This window comes from Sorghum bicolor, chromosome 7, assembly GCF_000003195.3.
Source record: "Sorghum bicolor cultivar BTx623 chromosome 7, Sorghum_bicolor_NCBIv3, whole genome shotgun sequence".
NCBI lineage: Eukaryota > Viridiplantae > Streptophyta > Magnoliopsida > Poales > Poaceae > Sorghum > Sorghum bicolor.
Genome location: NC_012876.2, coordinates 64,543,586 through 64,566,071, shown reverse-complemented (window position 1 = coordinate 64,566,071; position 22,486 = coordinate 64,543,586). Strand labels below are relative to the sequence as shown.

The window sequence follows — 22,486 nt, the reverse complement described above, 5'->3', positions numbered from 1 at the left end:
TAATTAAGTCAGCCCATCAGCCCAGTAGGAAGAGTGGCTGATTACATCACAGCCAATTTCTTCTGTATTGTTTTGAATAATTACATGTATATTCAAATCTTCAAATAATATATAATTCTGCCTATAGGATCGGCTCAGCTGCGTTCTGCCGTGCCCATCGATCATAGCGTTACGTTTCAAGTTTTGTGGACCATGAGCATGACGCAAACCAGGATCAATATCCATTTGCCAGTCAAATAGAATAACTAGGGAGAGAAACTTTACAGATCAACTTCAGCACAAGTGGGATGTGATACAGTTCGAGCAAATCATCATTTTTTGCCTAGAAAGTTTTAAGTGACTCAGAGCTGCCGTATAGACGATTGCGCATAATAGATTGCATGCCAAAAAAATGCCTCAGGAACATAAGCTATTTCCAAAAATCTCCACAGATGAAAGCAGCAGCAGGATCACGGCAGGTGAGCTACATGAAAGCACCTCGGCCTCCTCTCCTGGCAGTCGGTCTTTCATAGCTTGTGTTGATCTTCTCGACCAACTCGTTCATTGTGCTGCAAATTAATCATAAAGTTGAAATCAACACAAGTGAAATTTACAACAAAAAACGATCTTGGGTATAGAAGAATTAAGAAACTTCATCTGTGAAAGACGTGAGAGCATACCTTGAACAGTTAGTGAACATTGCCAAGTAAGTCATGAGGAGAGTGTCGTTGTATTCCTGGAATGAATGAATGGCATCATAATTACTCATACAGGGTTAAATATGCACCAGTGAGAAAACTACAGAAAATCGATCTTTACTGGCAACATAGCTGGTATGCCAAATAATACATTCATATAGGGAATATCTTTCCACAGCAAAAGAGAAAGCACTTGTCTAAGATGAGAAATGAAACTAGCATACCATTAAGAAGTCATCTTGGAATTTCTGTGACTCCATAGCTGGTAGCCTTCTTACGAGGCTTGAGACTTGCCTAAGCAGTGAATTATCCACTGGAATGTCACCTGCAGTTGAAGAAAAGGCTTTGCAGTTAAGTTCTTAAGCCAAAAGTCCAACAGGGTCATTAACAAGTTTGGGAAATTAAAGTTCTAAAATGTTTAGGTTTAAAGAAGAATGGAAGCATGTTTTGGACAACAAGCACTATAGAGCATTGTCTCAGAAGTGGGAGATGAAGCAATGTAGCACTTCATATATGTACGGACCTTTTTGCATGGCAACAAGATACTGATGGATAACACGGACCCTGCTATTGAGCATCTTGATGGCACTGTGTATTCCTGTAAGATGAGCAGCCACTGCACAAAAGCATCAATTAGTACAATTCTGTCCAGAAAATACCTCACATAGTGTGACTAATAATGTTAAGAAAGCAAAGCCACAGGGAAGGCACCCCCAGGGCTGTCTGATGAGAGGTCTTCAAAGTATAATACTTACACTGAGTTGCTGCTGAGCCACCATCAGAAGGTTTGAGATGGGCAACATGGTCGACAGATATCCTCTCAGCCTCTACAGTCTTTGATAAACAATACTGATGTCAAAAACAAAAACCATATATAGCTAGACAAACACAAGGGGGAACACTTACCTCAATTGTATAATTGGATCTTACAAAAATGAGCTGAGGACTCCCATCGATGACATGCAACTCTTAAAATTACAGAAAATAAAGAAACAATCAGCAGACAAACAGACAAAAGAAAAGTGAGAGTGTGACAAGAAAGCATTGATAAAACTGGGATAAGTTCAGGGGCTATTCATGTTATACTTGTATATGGCAGAACCTAATGGCTTATGTAGTTAATAATGGCACCTGGAAATAAACTTTAGGGGTTGCTGGATAAAAAGTTAAAGAAAAAAGAGCATTTACATTTACATAAAAAAAGGCAATGTGTCAGAGAATCAAAGACAAGAAATAAAAAAGTTTAGACTTATTAATACATCAGCAACAAACTTCATAAATTCATAAATATCCTTTCTTGCTCTGAACCATGAATTTAAAGAGCAATATGATAACTAGGATATCAAAGCGACTTGGCAATCTAAGACTGATCAAGATTCGGAGTTACATGTAGCATAACTGAAACCGAAGTACACACAAAATCAAGCACTAATAGTCAAAAGCATTCAAGCACATAAAAATCATCGAAGTCGCATAAACAGGTTCAGGGTAGAACCAAACACAGGAGAAACAAGTTGCAATACATTAAAGATTCAAAACTTTAATCCATATTCACTTACCACTCTCATAGATAGTCACAGGGAGATCCTTCTGGGAGAGGTTGATTGTAGGATTTAATAGAAGATAAACAGGGCTTTCGTTAACATCCATCAACTGGATAATACAGATAAAAGAAGGTTAGGCAGAGTCAAATGAATATATACATCACAGATCAAACAAGTCTGCAGGCAGGTAATTTCTCAACTCTCTCAAGCCAAAATCATATATCTGCCATTCCATTCAGTCACACGAACTCAGGTAAAGTTATATAGAGGTAAGTAATATATGGTTTTGCTGCACAGAAGATAAGCGATTTTTGCATATAAGAGGGAAACTTAATAAGTTAATACTGTGAAAATTATCAAACATCCAAAGCTACTTCTTGTTACTTAATTCTGCCTTGAAGTTAGGCTTTGAAAGATGCAACTTTCTTGACATTTTCATGTGTTAATTATGCTACAGTATACTGTTTATAAACGTGAAAACTCAAAAGAAACCTTATTAGAAGCATAATGGGTTACATTATTAGGTTATTGGCAGCTATAGTTACTAGACACCTGCTTCAGTACCAATCAAATGTGTACAGTGAGAGAATTCCCAAATTCCAGAAACATTGAAGCAGTCTCTTCACTTGCTTCACTTACTAAACTATTAGGCACTTTAAATAGGTCAAACATGTATAGAAATAATAAGAATCCTAGGTGCCACCTACTGTTAGGTGGCATCAAGTAAACGAATGGTAAATTACAATATGAAACAGACACATTTTCTCCATAGCATGAGCAAACACCAATGTCCAAACACAATGTGACATCGTGAGACAGATTAAGAACTCACGGCTTTGTGGATTTGCATGTCGGTCTCGTGCACATCACTTCCAGTGGAGTACCAACCAAGCACGTAAAAGTCGGGGAACACCTTCTTATCTGCACATCCACAGCCATAACAAAACACTCATCAAACCATCCACGAAACCCTAGCACTCCCTTATGATTCCAGGCGTCGTAAAAGGTAAAACCCTAAAAAAATCCCCCAGATTCGAGTAGGAGCTTACAGAGCTCCTGCTTCTTCTCGAGGAAGGCGCGGTCGAGGGTGCCGGAGACGGGGTCGAGCACGAGCTCGAAGCTGTTGAAGATCTCCACGGTCCGCCCGCGCTGCACCCCGATCACGCACCCGAACACCCTCGGCGGCTGCCCGGACCCCGCCGCAGACGAGGAGGAGGAGCTGTCCCCGGAGCAGGCGGCCTGGGCCTTGACGCGGGTGTGGTGGTCGGAGACGTTCACGATGACGAGCGGGTGGAGCTTGAAGGTGAAGCCGCCGCTGGAGGAGGCGGCGGCGGTCGTCGTGGGCGCGGGCGCGGCTACTGCCGCTGCGGCATCGGAGGGCGCCGACATCGTCGGAGCCGGGGGGAGAGGTGGCGTGGCGTGACCTAGGTAGCGTGCGCCGGCGGGGGGAGTTGCGATTGCGACGGGGACGGGGAGGATGCGCAGGTGGGGTTGGGGGTTTTGCGCTATGGGTGGGGCTTGCGGGTTGCGTGCGTGCGAGAGAGAGAGGCGCTATGTGGGCTTACTGGGCTTTATGTGGCGCTTTTGTGGAAGAGAAGTGCAATGGTCCAGATGGGCCGTCACGGACGTCTAGAAAACGGCCTGATATGATAAAATGTAATTGATGGCCCAATAAGTGCTGAATCTCGGAGAAGATGTATGCTGAAATTTTCACTCATTTTCTGAAATTTAAATAAAGTTTGAAAACTTAACACTCGCCCCTCTAACATTCAAAAAATCAATTTCTTGGCTCCACCCTAGTGCTGAATCAAGATAAAAATAAGTGTTGTGAACACGAGGGCTAATAGATCTTTTGTGTTTAGTCCTATGTTGGAATCGTGTGGTATGGTGTCTGAGCCAAGGTGATACCTCCGAATAATATATCCAATAGTGCTTGAGTCTCTATGCTGACGAGAATTAAGCAGGGATTCTGTGAGTCCCCCAGCTGTCATTGTGGTTGTTTTCTAAATCTCACTTTCACAACTTTTTGAGTGACTGCTGTGCAGATAGTCACAGCTAGAGTGGTTGTTGTAGAGTGGCTGCAGCGAACTCAGCCGTTCTAGCTGGCCGATTAGTATTTGTTGATCTATGGAAAGTGGACGAGCGAGTATTTATAGGTATGTAAGGTTGGAAGAGTGTCACTATGGGTGGATCATATGTGGGTGTTGCGAGTCTCAAGCCCTCTCCGCATGCGTCGAGGAACCGCGAAATGAATAGAGAGGAATAGAGAAGAGAGGAGAAGAGTGAAAAAAAAGGAGGGTAGAGGTTGGAGATGAATGAGATACAAACACCTATTTACTTCTTTCTACACCATGAAAAAGAAAAAAGAAGTGATCCTTAGAATTAAATTATTATAACTTTATTTTGTTGTAACGTGATAATTAAAATACAAAAAAAATCACTTAAGTGACTTTTGTGTGACTTATTATATACGTGAAAAAACAAATGATATGCATTACAGATTTGGAAGAAAAAGGATGACATAATTATAACCTCATATATGCAAGAAGCTTGAAAAGATGACCCCTTTCCTTGTCCTTTTACTTTTGAAGGTCTATTTGTTATCTACTTCATGAGGAGTCCTCAAATCCATTTCATTGTGATATTGGCACGTGAAGCCCACTCATCATTCAGCCATATCTATCATCATTTCAATCGACTGAGCTACGGGTGCGCAATGGGCCCAAACACAAGGAGCAATGGATAGGATGTGCGGTTGACCCAATTTTTTACAATTTGGCCCTTTTCTTGAAAAAAGTTCACAATTGGACCCCTGGAAAACTTAAATGCAGAAATGGACCCCGGGGTCGGCGCCATGCATCATGGCGTCGAGGTTTCACGTCTCGGCGCCGTGGATCACGGCGCCGAGGTGCCTGGCTGCCTTCTAACGTGGATCTGACGTGGATCTGACGTGGCAGGGAGCTCGGCGCCACAGATCACGGCGCCGAGCTCGGCGCCGCAGATCACGGCGCCGAGGTACTGAAACAAAACACCCACCCGACGTTGCTCGCCCGCGGCCGCCTCATCGTTCTCCTGCCCCTCCACGCGCCCGCCGCATTTCGCGCCCGCCCGCCCACCACGCCCCCCCGGCCGGCCCGCCGCTGCGCGCCCCGCCGTTGCCCCCGGCCGCCGCGGCCCCCGCCGGTGCCCCCGGCCGCCACCGCTGTCGTTCTTGGTGGTGGTGACAGAAACGGCGAGGACGACGAACAAGACGAGGAGCAGCAGCACGAACGAGTTGAAGTGGCCGCGGCGGAGGCCGAAGCTGACGGTGACGCCCCACGCCGCCGCCCTTCCGTGGGGCTTCTTCGCCGGCGGCTCCGACACCAGCCACGCCTCCTCGAGTGCGTCAGCGCCGGCGTCGGCGCCGGCCGAGATCCGCCCCTTCCGCGGCGGGGTGTAATCGGTCATGTTTCCACCTGGGACGACGACGTCGATCGGGGCCGAGGAACTTTATTTGCAGCGTCCGGCTCCGGCGGTTGCTCGCAAGCACCGGCACTGCATGCGCAGGTAGGTGAGCCGTGAGTGCACTGGCACTGCACTACTGCAGCAGGTGCTGAGCTAATCGATCGCTTGTGGTAAAATATTCCTTTTAGGTGAGACTGAGAGTTGTTGCCCCTTGATCTCGTAGGTTTTGGTGCATAGCTACTATGAACTGCATCAACGCCTCAAGTCCCCTCCAAATCAAATTAGTATTAGTATTAGTTCTGTGCGTGTATATAAACACTGGAGATGGAGAAGTTAGGAGGTGGTTCTGACCGATACACAAAGAAATAAAGAACAGCTGAGACAGGCTTGGCTTTGATGTTTCCGAAGACAATTTGTTCATTATTTATAAACTGTACTATTTTCATGTCGGTCAACAGTATTTGCCAATGATAATGTACGTATCTGCCAACCGTGTCTCTTTCGGCTGCATATTCATCATGTTTCTGAAAAGAAGCGAATGAATTGCAGCCTGCAGAGCATCATGGACTATAAACAAAGACATAAAGTTAAGAGAGTTAATCAAAAGGAAACAGGCCAGTCAGGTTAATTGGACGACCGAACTGAAACTCAAATCAAATCCAGGTCTTCCTTCCCTTCTAAGAGACCAAGATTCTATGGCTAAAACTTGTCGAGGACAAAAGTTTTGGAAGAAGGCCTTTCGTTGTCCATATCATTTCTCTACCGTCAACTGTTGTGCACCTCGCCATCACGCAATGCGAGTATAACTGGCTCTTCAATATATATGGATCAAATCAAACTTTTGATGGTCGAAATATTGAATCCAATGTTCGTGTTCGGTTTTTAGAGAGGAAGAGCCGAGAGGGGAGAAGAAAATATGAAATGCGTCCACAGTTAGCGAAGGGCGTCTCCTGGTTTGTAGTTCAAGGCTCGGCGCCGTGATCTGCGGCGCCGAGCTCGGCGCCGTGATCTATGGCGCCGAGCTCCCTGCCACGTCAGATCCACGTTAGAAGGCAGCCAGGCACCTCGGCGCCGTGATCCACGGCGCCGAGACGTGAAACCTCGACGCCATGATGCATGGCGCCGACCCCGGGGTCCATTTCTGCATTTAAGTTTTCCAGGGGTCCAATTGTGAACTTTTTTCAAGAAAAGGGCCAAATTGTAAAAAATTGGGTGCGGTTGAGTGTACATTGTTTCCTAAAAATTTTAGCTTTGACTACTGTAGCACAATTATTGTCCAATCACAGTTACTAGACTTAAAAAATTCATCTCGTAAACTATAGATAAAATATATAATTAGTTTTTATTTTCGTCTATATTTTGATCTATATTTAATACTATACGATACGAGAATTCTTGAAAATATTTGAGAACTGCCTCAGTCCCAAGGGCTCCGCCGTGGAGCCACCATGCCGGCTGCAACGCAAAACAGAGTTGGGGCAAAAAAAAAAAAACCTACGGCACTTGAGTTGATTTGAAAAAATCCCAAGAAACAGAAAGGGTTTCCCTATGCACCCATAAAAGATATACAAGATGTGAATGAGGGGGAGACATGGAGGTCTACGTAAAATAGAAACGTGAGTTAAGGCACCGTTGGATTAAGTGTTTTTCTCTAGGATCTTGCTTACGGTCCTGCTAGAGAGATGCTCATGGGCAGAGCTTTGTGTTATTATAAGACAAAAAAAAATTGGAATCTAACCCCTCTGCCTAAGAAAATCCATCAAAGAAATACCTATTTCCACCGTTTGAGTGCTTATGAATTGCCCTTCAACCATTTTTTTTTTTTGGTTTCAGAGCCTGTTTGATTGATGTCTAGGCAATAAAACGCGATATGCCTAATTTGCAGCGTGGCTGTTTTGATCTTTCTTGAATAAAAAGGCTCTTGTTCTCGTGCACACACGTTTGATAATTGATAGAGCTTTTGATTAAAAGCTCTTGCTTTCATTCTGGAATTTGTTCCAAACAGCTCAAAAACTCCACCTTGTAGTACCAAAATCCACCATGTGTAGCTAGCAAACAAAAACAAAATAGAAAGACGACGAAGAGTGGTAGTAGTAGATCGCTGTCGCTTCTCGTCCCATCCAGAAGCACGAAGCAGGTGCTCGTCGTCCGTCCTGAATCTGATCCTGATCCGCCTCAGAATTCATCAGAGGCAGAGCTCGCGACTGTGACTTCAGTGCACCTGGATGTTGACGACCTTGCCGCCCGCCGACAGCTTGGGTATGGTGAGGTACAGCACGCCGTCCTTCACCTCGGCGGCGATCCTCTCCACGTCCACGTTCTCCGGCAGCTCCACCCGCGTCCTGTACCGCCCGAAGCTCGCCGCCGGCCACGCCTCCCCCTCCTCCTCCTCGTAGCCACTGCCAGCCGCTTCCTGCTTCTCATCAGCGCCAGCAGCAGGTTGCTTCTTCTCGGCGACCACGACGAGCGTCCGGTCCTGCACGCTGACGCGCACGTCGTCCCGCGCCATCCCCGGCATGTCGAACCGGACCAGGTACTCCCCCGCGCGATCCCTGACCTCCCACGGCGTCCGCCCCCGCCGCCCGTGGTCGGCGCGCGGCACGGCGGTGGGAGCCCCCGCCGCCGCCGCGTCCGCTGCCGGCACGACGACGCCGAAGCGGACGTCGTCGTCGCCGTCCATGAGGCGCTCCATGGTCCGCACCATCTGGTCCAGCGTCCTCGCTTCCGGGAAGCTGTCCCACAGCCCTGTCAAGCAAGCATCGATCAAGAACGCACGCAATCAAGAACGAATTCAATTTGGTGACGAATTGTTACCGGATCGGAGTATCATCGTCATGAGAAAAGTTGAGGACACGCGCGCACGCACTCACCGAACGGTGTGGTGTGGATGACCCTTCTAGGCCTCGGCTGCTGCTGCTGCTGCTGACGCTGCCTGGCCATGGACGCCCTCTGCAGGTGGTCCAGGCTATCCGTGGAGGCAGAGCCATTGCCGCCGCCGCCGTTCCTCATGGAGGAGGAGGAGGAGGAACGTACCCTTACCGACGACGAGGGTCGAGCATTGGGCCAGCTCGCACGACGAGGAGCAGGGGACGATGTGGTGGCGACGGCAGGGTGAAGGTTGTTAGAGACCGCGGCGGCGTGCTGCATCGTTCGTGCTCCGGAGTCGTAGTAGCTGATGGAAGCAGTGGTGAGGTGAGACGGTGATCAGTGCAGATGCAGGGAAATGGTGGCGGTGGCGCGTGCTTAAATTCAGGTGAGGTCACGAGGGAAGGGAGGGGAGGAAGAAGAGAAGGACGTGGTGGTTTCTGGAGAGTGGTGCGGTGTTCCAGAGCGCTCTGGACCGTACTGGACATTCGGTAGCTGGATATTTGCATCAGGGTCAGGCTCACCTCCCCGCGCTCAGCCGGGTCCATGCCAACCACAACGGCCAGAGGAAGGGCTTGTTTACTGGATTTTGACATTGTAGCACTTTCATTTTTATTTGACAAACATTGTTTAATTATGGAGTAACTAGGTTTAAAAGATTCGTCTCGCGATTTACAGACAAACTGTGTAACTAGTTTTTATTTTTATCTATATTTAATACTCCATGCATGTGCCGCAAGATTCGATGTGATGGGGAATCTTGTAAAGTTTTGGGTTTTGGTGTGCTAAACAAGGCCAAAGTTCACGTTACCTGCTCCAATTTAGGTCTTGTTCGCTTACTAAATATTAGCTAACTAAAGTTTAGTTATATTAGAGCATCTCCAACAACTTGGTAAAATTCACTTATCAAATCTTGAGTTATAGCAAGTTGCTAATTTGTTTAACAAAAGAAAAAAAAGATGTGTCTCCAATAAGTTGCTATTCTCACTTGGTAAAAATAGAGGATGACAGATGGGACCCGCTCACTTGGTAAAAGAATATGTGTCTCCAACAAGTTGCGCTCGGGATAGCAACTTGGGATAGCAACTTGACAAATCTCGGCAGTAGAAACCTCTGGATAGCAACTTGGGAAATTTAGCAAGTTGAGATAAGGAGTTGTTGGAGGAGGATTTTTATGCTTTTAGCAAATTTGGTAGGATAACATGTTGAAATACCAAGTTGTTGGAGATGCTCTTAGGCCTTATTTGGCTGGGTTTTTTCAACGGCTTTCACAATCCGTTTTCTGCCAAATAAGATAAAACGAAATGACTCTATCAATAGAGCTCCTAAAAACATGTTCTCACATAGGTTTGAGGTGTGAAAGAGCCAAAAATAATAACTTCTCTTAGCATCATCTTAGCCTACGTGGTATTATGTAAGAGCATATTTTAAAGAACAAGCTATTTTGCCAAATAATTTAATAAAACGGAGTCTTAGTAGCTAAACTTTCAAACACACTGATTGAAAAAAAGCTAAAATATTTTAGTCTCACTAGCTATCTAAGGGTAACTAAAATAATTTTAGCTGGCTAAGATTTAACAAGGAGAACCAAATAGGGCCTTAAAGTCTATTTTCGGTCAATGAAATTTAAAACTGGGTAAACCACTCCACTGAATTTTAAAAATGGTTTGTTAGGTTATAAGCGGGCGGAAGGTATATATGATCTAGTGAGTATAAAATTTTTATTATAGTTCAAGTATACAATATTTAGCTGAAAAAATATACTTTACCCTCTAATTATGGGGTGGACTAATTAACCCCCTTAATTTTAAAACTGAACGTTTTACTTCCTAAACTTTTTAAAAACCGTTCAAATAACCATCGAGACGGTTTTCGGTGGTGGTTTTGCTATGATCACTATGTTTTGCTACAGTAACAGCGGTTTTATCTTTTTTTCCTTTTTATTTATTTCAGTTGAATTTTTGAAAAATCATATAAAAATCATAAAATAAAAAATCCAATTTTCTTGAAGTCCACATGAGTAAGATCTATACAGTGAATATATAATATGACATACTTTAAACTATCTCCAACAATCGTCACCCAAAATACAAGACTCATTTGTGCTTTAGATAGCGCTACAGCTAAAAGGTTCCATACATATTTTTAATCTTCTCCAACAACAAGACCTAATAGACAACACTCTCTGCAAATGAGTCTCGAGGAGAGAGGATACCCAAATTTGGGTTATGCCTCTCCTGATATCCAAAATGGGTCTTCTATCTCTGTTGGAGACTATAGGTATTGTGTTGGAAACCTATTTTGGGTTTGGGTTCCCAAATGAGTCTCCTATTGGAGACAGACTTAGTACAATATTTTTGTTGTATATTTTATAGAAAATAATACAGTGAATATATAATCAAGCTCACCGGCGCCCGCAACACGCTCGAAGTCGGCATGTTCACGGGCTACTCCCTTCTGGCGACGGCGCTAGCTCTCCCCGACGACGGCAAGGTCATCGCCGTCGACGTGAGCCGCGAGTACTACGACGTCGGCCGGCCCTTCATCGAACGCGCCGGCGTCACGGGCAAGGTGGAGTTCCGAGGGCACCGCGCGCTGGAGCACCTGGACGCGCTGCTCGCCGACGAGGGGAGCACCTGGACGTGCTGCACGCCGACGAGGGGAGCACCTGGACGCGCTGCTCGCCGACGAGGGGAACGTCGGCGCGTTCGACTTCGTGTTCGTCGACGCTGATAAGCCTAACTACCACGAGCAGCTGCTCCGCCTGGTGCGGGTCTCGGGGGAGTCATCGTGTACGACGACACGCTGTGGGCGGGCATGGTGGCGATATGATGCCGCCCGACGCGCCACTGTCGGAATTTGACCGCCGGACATCGGCTGTTATGCGAGACCTCAACGCCATGCTCGCCGCCGACGAGCGCGTGGACGTGTGCCAGCTCACCATCGGCGACGGCGTCACCATCTGCCGCCGCCTCGTGTGATCATCGGCACAGCGATGTTCTTCTACTAGTTCCGATCCATTACTTGTTATTACTATCACGGACTCTCCCAGAATATCTATCGCCATGTATATTGTCATATGCTACTAGCTCCTTTGTGTAATATAATAAACAAAATAACTCAGTATCTCACAATAACGACCTGTATATCTTGAAAACATGACAATGAGGACCTCCATATGGTACAGTGTACTATATATATGATCCAAAATAGTAAACGAACTTCCGTGCTAATTTATACTTGGTTTCTCATAAGCACGCTTTCACACACACAGCCACACAGGCAATGGTGAAAATTGTATTTTTCGCAGGCAAAATTTTACTCATATATAATATTGTTAGACAAATTAAGGAGTTAAGCCATTCTAATAAGCAAAACATGCCACATTACGACCAGAAACAACCCTTTCATGTCCAACATGGCCAACCTGAATACACTACTGGAATCAACTCTTGAACCGAACACTTCGGCTGACATTCGGGTTGATGCCAGACATTTCACCTCCATATGGACCAGACGGCTTCTTGATATCACGCACTTGGCCTTTCCGCTTGACAAGCTTGTTTTTATGTTTATCCTGAAAAGACAAGTAAAAAAAGAGCAACTGAGTTATGGCCCTAGCAGTTCAAATGGCAAACAAGTCACATATACAACTGAGTTATGTTACTTACCCTGTAGTTCTTTCTCGGATTCTTCTTTTTCTTGTTCCTGGAACGAGTCAACCCCCGGTTCTTCAAGATCTGCAAGGGTTTGGATTTAGTTAGAAGCACATAACAGGAAATCAAAATCTATAGTATGTTACATGATGCACTAGGTGAAGATTAACCTGGTATGAAATCGTCCTCTTGCCGTCGCCTTCAGTTTCTTCCTCTGGAGGTTCAATGCCCGGAGTTCTGTCATACAGGAAAAAGTAAGCAGCAATAGAGCATTTCACCAGAAACCCCATATTTATTACCTGGTATATTCAGTGGAACTTACCTCGAGTACAGAGCATTCTTGATTGATAGTTTTTCAGTCCTCTGTCTTTTAACATCCTCATAGAAGCCATCTTCAGAAGCATCACCACCTTCTGAAGACTCATGGTCATCTTCAGAAGCGTCATCTTCAGAAGCGTCACCATCTGGCAACTCATGATCTTCCACTGAGTTAGCTCCTACTCTTGATAGAACGCGAAGCTCGTGTTTTCTCCGTCTTTCTCCAATATTGTCTCTCTTCGGAAGGTCATCATCACCAGAAACAAACTTGAACATACAAAACAAGGGGTTAGACACAATCAGACAACCAAAAGCTTATAACTCCGAATAAAGCTTAAGACACATCATAGCTTATACTGAGCATATATGCAGCTCACTGAAATTCCTTTTTCTCCTTTTCAAAATATCATACTAAGGGCAACAGTTTCCAGGGGAAGGGAGGGGGGCAAAACCTAGATGTATCACAAAAGTTTACCATCACATGAAAACACACCCTTTTTCTTATACTTTTTCTTATACTTTTTTTAGGTGAGCCGCATAAAACTGAAACAAATTTACAAGAACCCCAAATCAGAATGTAAAATTCACCAGCATTTTCAAACTCAGTAGACTAATTACTTTGGAACTACAGATATTCTTGATATTATAATGTTCAAAATATAGCCGCATGAAATTATTCCCAACCTAAGATGACTAAGACCATTGATGATGCATGGGGAATTTACATATTATCACGTTACAAAAACCTAGGGCCATAGGAAACAATTAGATATGAACTAATACAACAAAAACAAACAGCCTGTAACTGAACAGTGTAGCATACCATGCTTTTATTTGATTTAGCAGCAGCTGCAACAAGCTTGCTAGGTTTCATTATTTGATTATTCTTCAGCACTTCATCATCAAAGTCATCCAATGTCTGCAGGCCCCTTCTACATATAAAAAACAAATATTACCAAACCACAAAGAAAGAAAAACATTATTATGTAACAGAAGTACAGAACTACAGAAGAAATACATAACGGATAACTCACTTATTACTAGTTGTCCTGGTTTTTGACAACTTCTCTGGCTTCGACTTTTTCAAATTATAGAGCCCTTTTTTCTTTAATCTTTCCTCAAGATCTGCTCTTACCTTCAACATTTCCAGGCTATGCAAACCCATATGTTCATCCTGTCATTTGTAGATTACAGATTTCAGGCAAATACACTCTTATTTAACAGGAAAACAATGAAAACTGCATGCTCATATCAGATTAACCTTGTTCTTCTGTTCGTTGACTTCATGGAAATCATTTTTAGAAGGCTCACTCTTTCTTGATTCAGAGACTTCAGCACCCTAAATTATCAATCATGTGTTATTTGGAGCACCTAGGTAATAAAGTAATAGACACAACAGAGCAGAAACAGTACTTGGATCACTTTATCCAGTGCTAGTACATTGCTAAATTTGCCTTCCTGTTTGTCCAGTGCGACATTCTTATCTGTTTGGATGGTGCCGCTATGCATAATATGGTCATCAGTGCTCCCTTTTTGCCTCGCTGAATTCATGGTGACTTGCTTTATCTGTAATAGAGAGGACATTGAACATATCTCACAGTCCAAACAACTTTCCAAACGACTCAAAGAGAAATTATCTAACAAGCCCTAAAATAATGATATTCAATAACAGAACAAATTCTTCCATGCTACCGATTCTACTAAACTTCCTTTTGGTCTACCAAGACTAATTAGAACACCAACCCAATAACCATCAACACAAAGATGAGGAGGAAAAGGAGGGGGTCATCTGGCAGGTAAAGAGCAGCATGGCATGCCTTCTGAATTCAGTACATACAGGAATAAGGTTTACTAAGAACAAACCTTCTCTACCATATTCTTGGTCTCTATCAAGCGAGAAATTACAGGATGATCCTGTACGGACAACCCCTCAGATTTCATAAGGAGATAGAAGGTAATAGCTTGACAATGAGCAAGCAAACAAGCTTTCTTCACTTCAAAAGGTTGCATTTTATCTTTGCCTAGACAAGACGTGACCTGCAAAAATATTCATCAATTATCAAAGGCAGCAAGATATAGAGAAGGAAGACTAAACAGGCTACAGGCACTAAGATCACGAACCACAAAAATTAGCAGTGAATCACAGTAGTGAAACAAGGCAACTCAACTAATGTGATATAACATAAGTCACAAAATTCCATGAATCACCAACATGAACCAGGAATGAATGATAATCACGAACCAAACCATACTAGAGCAAGCCCAAGCTTGTGTGTGGCAGTCACTAAGCAAGAAATCATCATAGTGGCATGGAGAATAGTGCCAAAGATGGCATAGTAGATGAAAAACAAAATGAAAGTATGAGTACTTTCACCCATTAGGCTATTTGCAACACTCTTTAGCTTTATTGTAGGGACAAGGATAGGTCCTGTTTGAATCACCATATTTGAAATTTTGTACAATAGCACATAACATCTAAGCTTCATGAATAGTATGCAATAAAGGGTTACTCTGAAGGCAAACAAGCAAAGACTGGTAAGCTAACAAATACTGATGTTTTAAGTTTCACAGTTCTTCCACACATGCAAGTTAAAGTCTTCAGGCTACACAATTGTTCAGCGAACACTATTTTGTTTCAATTGTGAGTGCAGCAGTAATTTACCTCACTGGTAAGCTGTCCTATAGCCCTAAGTTCTTCATGGGCATCCTTCAACTCAGACAACAAGCTAACGAGTTCAGGGGCAGAACTGATGAGTTCAGAAGCAGAGTTCAGAAGCAGAAGTGCAGAAAATTAATATATAGATGTCACCATCCATTGCACTTAAACACATAATGACAATGTCAGTTCAAGTAGTACACAATTTAGATGCTACAAGCATTACAAATCTCAAAATTTCATTAATGGACATGCCAATTTAAGCTTTACTTGAGTGGAACTAACCATTACAATGATCGTTTTCAATGGGTAAAAAGTTTCTTCATGCACTGGTGAACGGTAGATACATTATGTCATGAGGATAAACATTGTGAAGGAACTAAACATACAGCACAGAAGTGAAATGACAGACCTGTATACCACATCCATTTTGTCATCGCCTGATAAGACAGCAAAGTCTTCTTTCATTTTGGTTTCATGGTTGGATACCTGCTAGTCAATGGGTAAATAATTGCAGAGGGTATTATCCGATGTATACATCAACAAACATATATACTCAGAAAAAGTATTAGCCAAATGAGCAGGTAGAAGACAATAGAAATTCGAATCCTCATCACTGAACAAGGCAAAGATAGTGAATATAATAAAGGAAAACTTTTACTCCCTCTATCCCTTTTAAAGGGTCATTCTCACTTCACGAGAAGTCAAAGATACTGAACTTTGACCAAATATTAAAAAAAATATTAATATATACTATACTTAGTATCGTTCAATAGATTGCTGAATCTATTTTTGTAATAAACTTATTTGGAGATACAAATGTTGCTAACATTTTCTACAAATCTAGTCAAACTTAAAAAAAATGACCGGCATGCACCCAATAATGACACTTAAATAAGGACGGAGGGAGTACTAAATCAGAACCCCTAAATAACCAAAGAATTTTACCCCTTAAAGTATTGAAAACTGCCTAAATAATGCCTCATGATGGTTTTGAAGACAGTGTTTCTGGCATAGCATATTACGTGAATGATAAAATGGATGTGAGTAAGCAAACAATAGTAAAAGGTCTACATAACCACCCAACATAAATGACCCTTGGGATTGTATTCCAGGCCTGTTCTGCCACCATGGCCCGACATGCTAGCCTGATTGTCTTGCATATGCAGGTTGGCAATACCCCATAATGCAAGTGAGAATAATTCCAGAACTATTCAAAAATATTTACTAATTTTAGAATTCAAAAACTATTTTGACCTTAGGTCACTTTGCACACCAACAAGACATCACCTAAAATCAAGTTTCAATAGTTGAGGATTGAAAACAGAAAAGTCTCAGAGTTGAGGGTTGGAAACATGGACGGTTTCCTAAAATAGACTAAAATTGTATAGTTGTATAATGGAGAATAACTTATTATGTGATAAGAAGATGTCCTGAGGAAAGTTTAGATGGTTCTCAAAGCCATCCCATGGTTGAAGCAAACAAGATAGTAACAAGAAAAAGAAAAAGAAAAAAGACGATCACCTTTGTGACATTATTCTCTTCATCACTTTCACCATCTTCTAGTCCAAAATCTTTCATAGACAGTTTTTTTTCCTGATTTTTTTGGATCCTTTGAGCCTCCTCGTAATCCACCTCATCATCACCAGACTGTTCACCAGCAGCATAGTATGCATTTTTACCTCTGCCCCAAACATTTTCTTTTGTTTCATCCTCCTGCTCATCCATGCTATCATCACCTCCAGCAATTTGTTTGACAGCCCTCTGTGCCCTTTTTACTGTTCAAACACACTAAGTTATTGATATGCAAACACCACATATCAGAAGAAATAGGAACAGCTAAATAAGAGGTTCAGTAATTTTCTTATTCATTTCATTAACGGTAATGCAAATTGTAACAATTGAGCCAAAGCTTGCATTGAAGCACTACATAAATTCTGAAAGTATAAGAAATCAGCACTAGCATTTTATGTACCAACGGATTTATTCAACACTGAAGAGGAAAGTCAGTATGCCCTTTACAGTTACAAAACATTGTACATTTATGTAATTTCTGCAATTAAACTTAAAAATAGCATCACCTTTGTTGGCGGCTAAGTATATATTTGTAATAGTTCACCTATATCAATATGTGGACCTAATTATTTAAGCCACAGAAACATATTGCTAAACAGAAACAAAGAAATACACTAACAGGATAGTACTGTGCCAATAGATATTGTGTAAGAGCTATTCACAAACTCACATTTTGAAATATACCCTTTGTCCCATTCTTCATAATCAGCTTCAGCCATGTCACCAGACTCTTCTCCTTTGCTGTCATCACTTTCGCTATCAGAAACACCCTAAATATAAGATCATAGAATAAGTCAAACAGATAGAAGATAAGAATAACATCAACTGGTAAGAAGTACAGGTTTTTACCAAGGTTCCAAAAGATGCTAGGCAGTGGCCACGGCCTAGTACCTAGAGCGCCTAAGTGCAGATTAAAAGTGATTAAGTGTTTCTGCTTTTTTTATAATTTATTAGATTATTTGCTGCTGGGAGCCAAATTCAGGAGGCACCAGCACAGATGAAAAAAAAATAGAGTATTAACAGAAACAATTTCAGAGCAAACACGGCACAAAACAGCACAAACAAGGGACATTTATCAGGTTATTAGCATTTGAGAACAGAGTATCAGAAGAAAATTACGACAACAGGGAAGTAATGACTAATGAGTTTTGCAAATAGAAGCAAGTTCAAGAGAAAACAATAGAAATGTATCTTACAGAGACAGCTCAGCGCTGTTCATGCACAACACACAAACACACTGCAAAGACGTGCTCTATCCACCAGTTTCACACGAGGGGGCACATGAACTGCGAACACTGACACCCCAAAGCCCAACAGCCCCACCACGCTTAGCTGACTCACATGCGCACTCGTACACAATCGATGGGAAGCTGAGAACTAACAGGATGAAGGAGAAGGGAACTGAGACGAGGCTACGTTGGCGGCAACATGAAGTGGTGAGGAGGTCTCGCAGCTCGGCAGCTGGCAGCAATGCGAGGAGCAATGGCACTTTGCTTCTCTTGTAAGTTGTAAGGGTTCCAATTACCAGCTACTCGTGTCTAGGCGTACGTTTAATACCTTTTTTGGAACACTGATTTTTAACCATTTGGCACTTAACATGTCAGGTTCATTTACATTACATAGGGGCCAGCAGTACAGCATAATGTAAAGCCAGTAATGTGTTGTAGTTGTATTATCAAAGCAGATTCCATTCACATTAGCAACACAATGATGAGAAATCAAGCCAATATCGTGTTTGATACTAGCCATTTGACCCACAGTACCCCTTACAAGGGAGAAGGCAGCACTCTGTAGTGTATACCAATGTCAACCCAGAACCCAGAAATATGGTGGCAACATGTTACCCCCAAAATAAGCTATCATCAAATAAAAATGGAAAGAACACATCAATAACAAATCATATGAGCCAGCAGCACACAACAAATCCACTGTTGCAGCACTAGTCTAGGCTAAATGAGCAAAATAAATGGCTGGAAACAAGGTAAAATGCAGTTGTGGTATCCAGCCAAACATCAATACTTGCATTTAATCATCCAAAACCCTTGAAAGTTACCACCTATATAATTTGTAGCTTTCTACATACAATGTGAACTCGTGGAGAACTCAGTCAGTAATGGGTAAAATTACCTCAAGGTCAAACACAGGCTGCTCCACATCGTCGTCCTCCGACTCCCTTACTGAATCACAGGGGAAAAAAACAGCAAAAGGAAAGAGAATCAAAACGTCTTGGTGAACTGCACGCAGATGGACGAAGAAAATCGAAATTCCCACAATAGCACCAAGACTAGAGCACTAACCATCACTGGTGTCAAAGGGGATCATGTCCCGCTGCTTGTGGACTGCGAAACAGAAATCAGAGACAAAACAACGACAAAGCACGCATCAGCCAACAGGAACAACCAAATGCATGCTCTTCAGAAACGAAGGGAGGGGGGCTCATAGCTCCTCCATCTTACAGGCATCAATTTCGTCGTTGTCAGAATCAGACATAGCCGCTAGCTCATCGGTCCGCTTGGACTTTGGTGCCTGTGCGCGCCCGGGAGTCTTCCTCTGCCTCTTCCCCATGCTAGGCTACTTCCTAATAAGAAAAGGTTCAATAATCGATACAAAGGACCAAAACATAGTTTTTGCTTTAACTTCACAAATTAACTGATTTGTCCTAAGTTTCAACGCAAAAGAAATTTACCTGAAAGATATATGCACACTACTATTAACTAAAAAAAAATCAGTGAATCGTCACCTTTGCTGTGCTGGCTGCAGTCCGCTGCCCTTGCCTGCTGACCACCCGATGTCCTGTCTGCTGCCTGCCGCCGCCACTCGGCCCCTCCGGCCTTCCCCGGTGGCCACCGCCGGCCGACTGCCCTCGCCCCTCGGGCCTCGGCCTCAGCCCCAGCCGGACAACCAGATGTGTCTAGGAGCCCCACTAGGAGCCAGCAAAGCACCCAGTAGCCCTGCCGCCCGCAGCTGCCTGGAGCGAGGAGCCCCGCCGCCGGTCGGATGCCTGGAGCGAGGAGCCCCGCCACCGGGTAGTAGGGTTTTTAGGGACGAAAATGGGGTTTGGCGGCGTGCGGATTGCGGTGCCTGCTGCGTCCGTTAGAGTCGTGTGACTCGTGGCGAGGGGTGGTGCCCCGGGTGTATGGAGTAGTGGGCTTAGGCTTGGGCTTGTCTCCGTGGGCTGAGTTTCCCACTTGGGCCTTGTTTAGTTCCGAAAAAAATTCGGATTTCGATACCGTAGCATTTTCGTTTTTATTTGACAAATATTATCCAATCATAGATTAACTAGGCTCAAAAGATTCATCTCATGATTTACAGAAAACTGTACAATTAGTTTTTATTTTTGTCTATATCTAATGCTTCATGCATGTGCTCCAAGATTTGATGTAACGGGAAATCTTGAAAAGTTTTTGGTTTTCGGAGTGAACTAAGACTTTGTTTAGTTTACCCCGAAAACCAAAAAGTTTTCAAAATTTCTTGTCACACATGTAAATCATGAGACAAATCTTTTGACTCTAATTAGCCTATGATTGGATAATATTTACCACAAACAAACGAAAGTGCTACAGTAGCGAAATCTAAAAATTTTTACATCTAAACAAGGCCTAAACAAGGTCTTGGCAAAACTCGATTCTAGAGACTGGCCTTCTAGGTGGGGCTAGGCCACTAGAGCTCAGGCCTTGTTTAGTTGGCAAAAATTTTAGATTTTAGGTACTGTAGCATTTTATTTGTTTATGGCAAATATTGTCCAATCAAAGACTAATTAGGGTCAAAAAATTCATCTCGCGATTTACAGGCAAACTGTGTAATTAGTTTTTGTTTTCGTCTAAATTTAATACTCTATGCATGTGCCGCAAGATTCGATGTGACAGGAAATCTTGAAATTTTTTGCAACTAAACAAGGCCTCAATCGCAGACCGCCCTGGTGAATAACGAGCTATAACTGCATTCTTTTTTGAGTTTTTATTAAAATTAAAATAACCTTACTTATTATAGTCTCATGAATTATGTGTGTGTTTGAGATTCAACTTCAAATTGAAATTCATGGGCCGATCCGAAGTCAAAATTCATCAAAGATTAAGTTTTTATGCTATAAGTGTACATTTCACGCTTCGAGAAGTCAATCAATCAAAAGTTTTTAAACTAAATAAGATATAAAAGTACTAGTACTTATGATCAAATAAATATCATTAGATTAATCATGCAATTCATAGCAAATCTACTTAAGATATACAAATGTTAATGCTACTTTGTATAAATCTAGTCAAATATGAGATTACAAAATGGATACAGGTCTGTTATTTGATTTTGTACTATATGTCTAGTTCCTTCACAAAGTTTATCCTCATGACATAATGTATCTACTGTTCACCAGTGCATGAAGAAACTTTTTTACCTTTAACAATGATCATTGTAATGGTTAGTTCCACTCAAATCAACCTTAAATATGCATGTCCATTAATAAAAAAAATTGAGATTTGTAATGCTTATTAGCATCTAAATTATGTACTACTTGAAGTGACGTTGTCGTTATGTGTTTAACTGCAATAGATGGTGACATCTATATACTATTTTTGTGCACTTATGCTTCTGAACTCATCAGTTCTGCCCCTGAACTCCTTAGCTTGTTGTCTGAGTTGAAGGATGCCATCAAGAACTTAGGAAAGCTTACCAGTGAGGTAAATTGCTGATGTACTCACAATTGAAAACAATGTTCTTGTTTCCTTAATTAGGCTGGTAAACTAGAACTCACAAATGTTGTGATGTCTGCCTTACCAACTTCTTAGATGTGTGTTCTTCTTTCTTCCCAACGGTGTCATCAAACTCATTGATAAGTATAGAAAACACTGCCTATGAAGAGGTGCTGATATCAATTCCAAGAAGCCTCCAAAAGCAGCTTGGCAAATGGTTTGTAGACCGAGGGAGGAAGGTGGCCTAAGAGTTATTGATCTTCAAAAACAAAATGAAGCTCTTCTCCTGAAGAACCTGGATAAATTTTTCAACAGAGTTGATACCCCTTGGGTCTCTCTGGTTTGGGAAAAACATTACCCGAATGGCAAATTACCAAATCACATCAAAAAAGATTCTTTCTGGTGGAGGGATGTCCTCAAACTTCTCAACTGCTATAAGGACTTCTCCTTGGTTGAAGTAAAGAATGATCAATCTTGTCTATTGTGGTCAAATAATTGGAACACCCAGCCTCTTCAAACTCAAATCCCTAAATTGTGCTCCTTTGCAAAAAAAGAATGACTTTAACAGTCTCAAGTTTTCTTTCTCAAGACTCACTGCAAGGTCTGTTCAGCCTGCCTCTTTCTATTGAAGCTTGCCAACAACTACAAACCTTGCAAATCATCAAAGATGAGATCATTCCAACCAAACGTCTCGACTGCCACTTGGGGTAAATTCTCTCCATCACGCACCTACAGATCCCTCATTGGTCATACTCAAATCCCCCGGGCTTTCAACTGGTTATGGGAAACTTTTTATTAGACCAAGTACAAAGTATTCTTCTGGCTACTATTGAAGGATAGATTGAGCACTAGAAACATCCTGAGAAGAAAACATATGCACTTTTGACTGTGCATTGTGTCTAGATGCAAATGAAGAAACAATGGAGGGCTTGCTGCATGCGCCTAGGCACCCTTGCCAGCACAATGGCACCAAGACAATCCTAAAACCAGACAAGTGAGTGAGAGAAAATGTAGATCATGAACAACTAATGAACCCAACGTAAACAATTACCTTTAGGTATGGATT

The 22,486-nt window shown here is 42.6% G+C and overlaps 3 protein-coding genes and 1 pseudogene across 4 annotated transcripts; 1 reads left to right on the top strand and 3 right to left on the bottom strand.

Annotated features, from left to right (window-relative positions):
* On the bottom strand, positions 200-3,731 carry LOC8067010 (COP9 signalosome complex subunit 6a). The gene is made up of 9 exons (XM_002444765.2): positions 3,271-3,731; positions 3,054-3,142; positions 2,237-2,330; positions 1,584-1,645; positions 1,433-1,511; positions 1,201-1,293; positions 902-1,002; positions 660-715; positions 200-548 (listed from the first exon to the last, which is right to left on the bottom strand). The coding sequence occupies exons 1-9, from the start codon at positions 3,608-3,610 to the stop codon at positions 464-466; spliced, it is 999 nt and encodes a 332-aa protein (XP_002444810.1). The 5' UTR covers positions 3,611-3,731; the 3' UTR covers positions 200-463.
* Positions 7,559-9,010, bottom strand: LOC8055212 (small heat shock protein, chloroplastic). The gene is made up of 2 exons (XM_002444764.2): positions 8,536-9,010; positions 7,559-8,410 (listed from the first exon to the last, which is right to left on the bottom strand). Exons 1-2 carry the CDS (start codon positions 8,810-8,812, stop codon positions 7,878-7,880), a joined length of 810 nt encoding a protein of 269 aa, XP_002444809.2. The 5' UTR covers positions 8,813-9,010; the 3' UTR covers positions 7,559-7,877.
* On the top strand, positions 8,879-11,511 carry LOC8067009 (annotated as a pseudogene).
* LOC8055211 (something about silencing protein 10) lies at positions 11,729-19,826 on the bottom strand. Of its 2 annotated transcripts, none has more exons than XM_021465035.1 (17): positions 19,476-19,826; positions 19,192-19,313; positions 19,033-19,074; positions 18,863-18,912; positions 17,406-17,505; positions 16,685-16,938; positions 15,573-15,649; positions 15,167-15,251; positions 14,368-14,541; positions 13,918-14,070; positions 13,766-13,843; positions 13,539-13,678; positions 13,328-13,436; positions 12,509-12,771; positions 12,357-12,423; positions 12,202-12,270; positions 11,729-12,107 (listed from the first exon to the last, which is right to left on the bottom strand). In XM_021465035.1, exons 2-17 carry the CDS (start codon positions 19,298-19,300, stop codon positions 11,976-11,978), a joined length of 1,902 nt encoding a protein of 633 aa, XP_021320710.1. In that variant the 5' UTR covers positions 19,301-19,313; positions 19,476-19,826; the 3' UTR covers positions 11,729-11,975. The 2 variants fall into 2 exon arrangements, with proteins under 2 accessions (XP_021320710.1, XP_021320711.1); XM_021465036.1 differs by having other exon boundaries at positions 11,817-12,107; positions 13,328-13,433.

Bases quoted from the DNA above. Each gene is read 5' to 3' on its own strand.
- LOC8055212 (XM_002444764.2), bottom strand. From the start codon at position 8,812: ATGCAGCACGCCGCCGCGGTCTCTAACAACCTTCACCCTGCCGTCGCC. The intron at 8,411-8,535 runs GTGAGTGCGTGC...CTTGCTTGACAG, and splicing joins CATCCACACCACACCGTTCG to GGCTGTGGGACAGCTTCCCG.
- LOC8055211 (XM_021465035.1), bottom strand. From the start codon at position 19,300: ATGGGGAAGAGGCAGAGGAAGACTCCCGGGCGCGCACAGGCACCAAAG. The intron at 14,071-14,367 runs GTTTGTTCTTAG...TCTCTATTACAG, and splicing joins CCAAGAATATGGTAGAGAAG to ATAAAGCAAGTCACCATGAA. The intron at 13,844-13,917 runs GTACTGTTTCTG...TTGATAATTTAG, and splicing joins CACTGGATAAAGTGATCCAA to GGTGCTGAAGTCTCTGAATC.
- LOC8067010 (XM_002444765.2), bottom strand. From the start codon at position 3,610: ATGTCGGCGCCCTCCGATGCCGCAGCGGCAGTAGCCGCGCCCGCGCCC. The intron at 3,143-3,270 runs GTAAGCTCCTAC...GTGGATGTGCAG, and splicing joins CGAGAAGAAGCAGGAGCTCT to ATAAGAAGGTGTTCCCCGAC. The intron at 716-901 runs GTATGCTAGTTT...CATTCATTCCAG, and splicing joins TCCAAGATGACTTCTTAATG to GAATACAACGACACTCTCCT.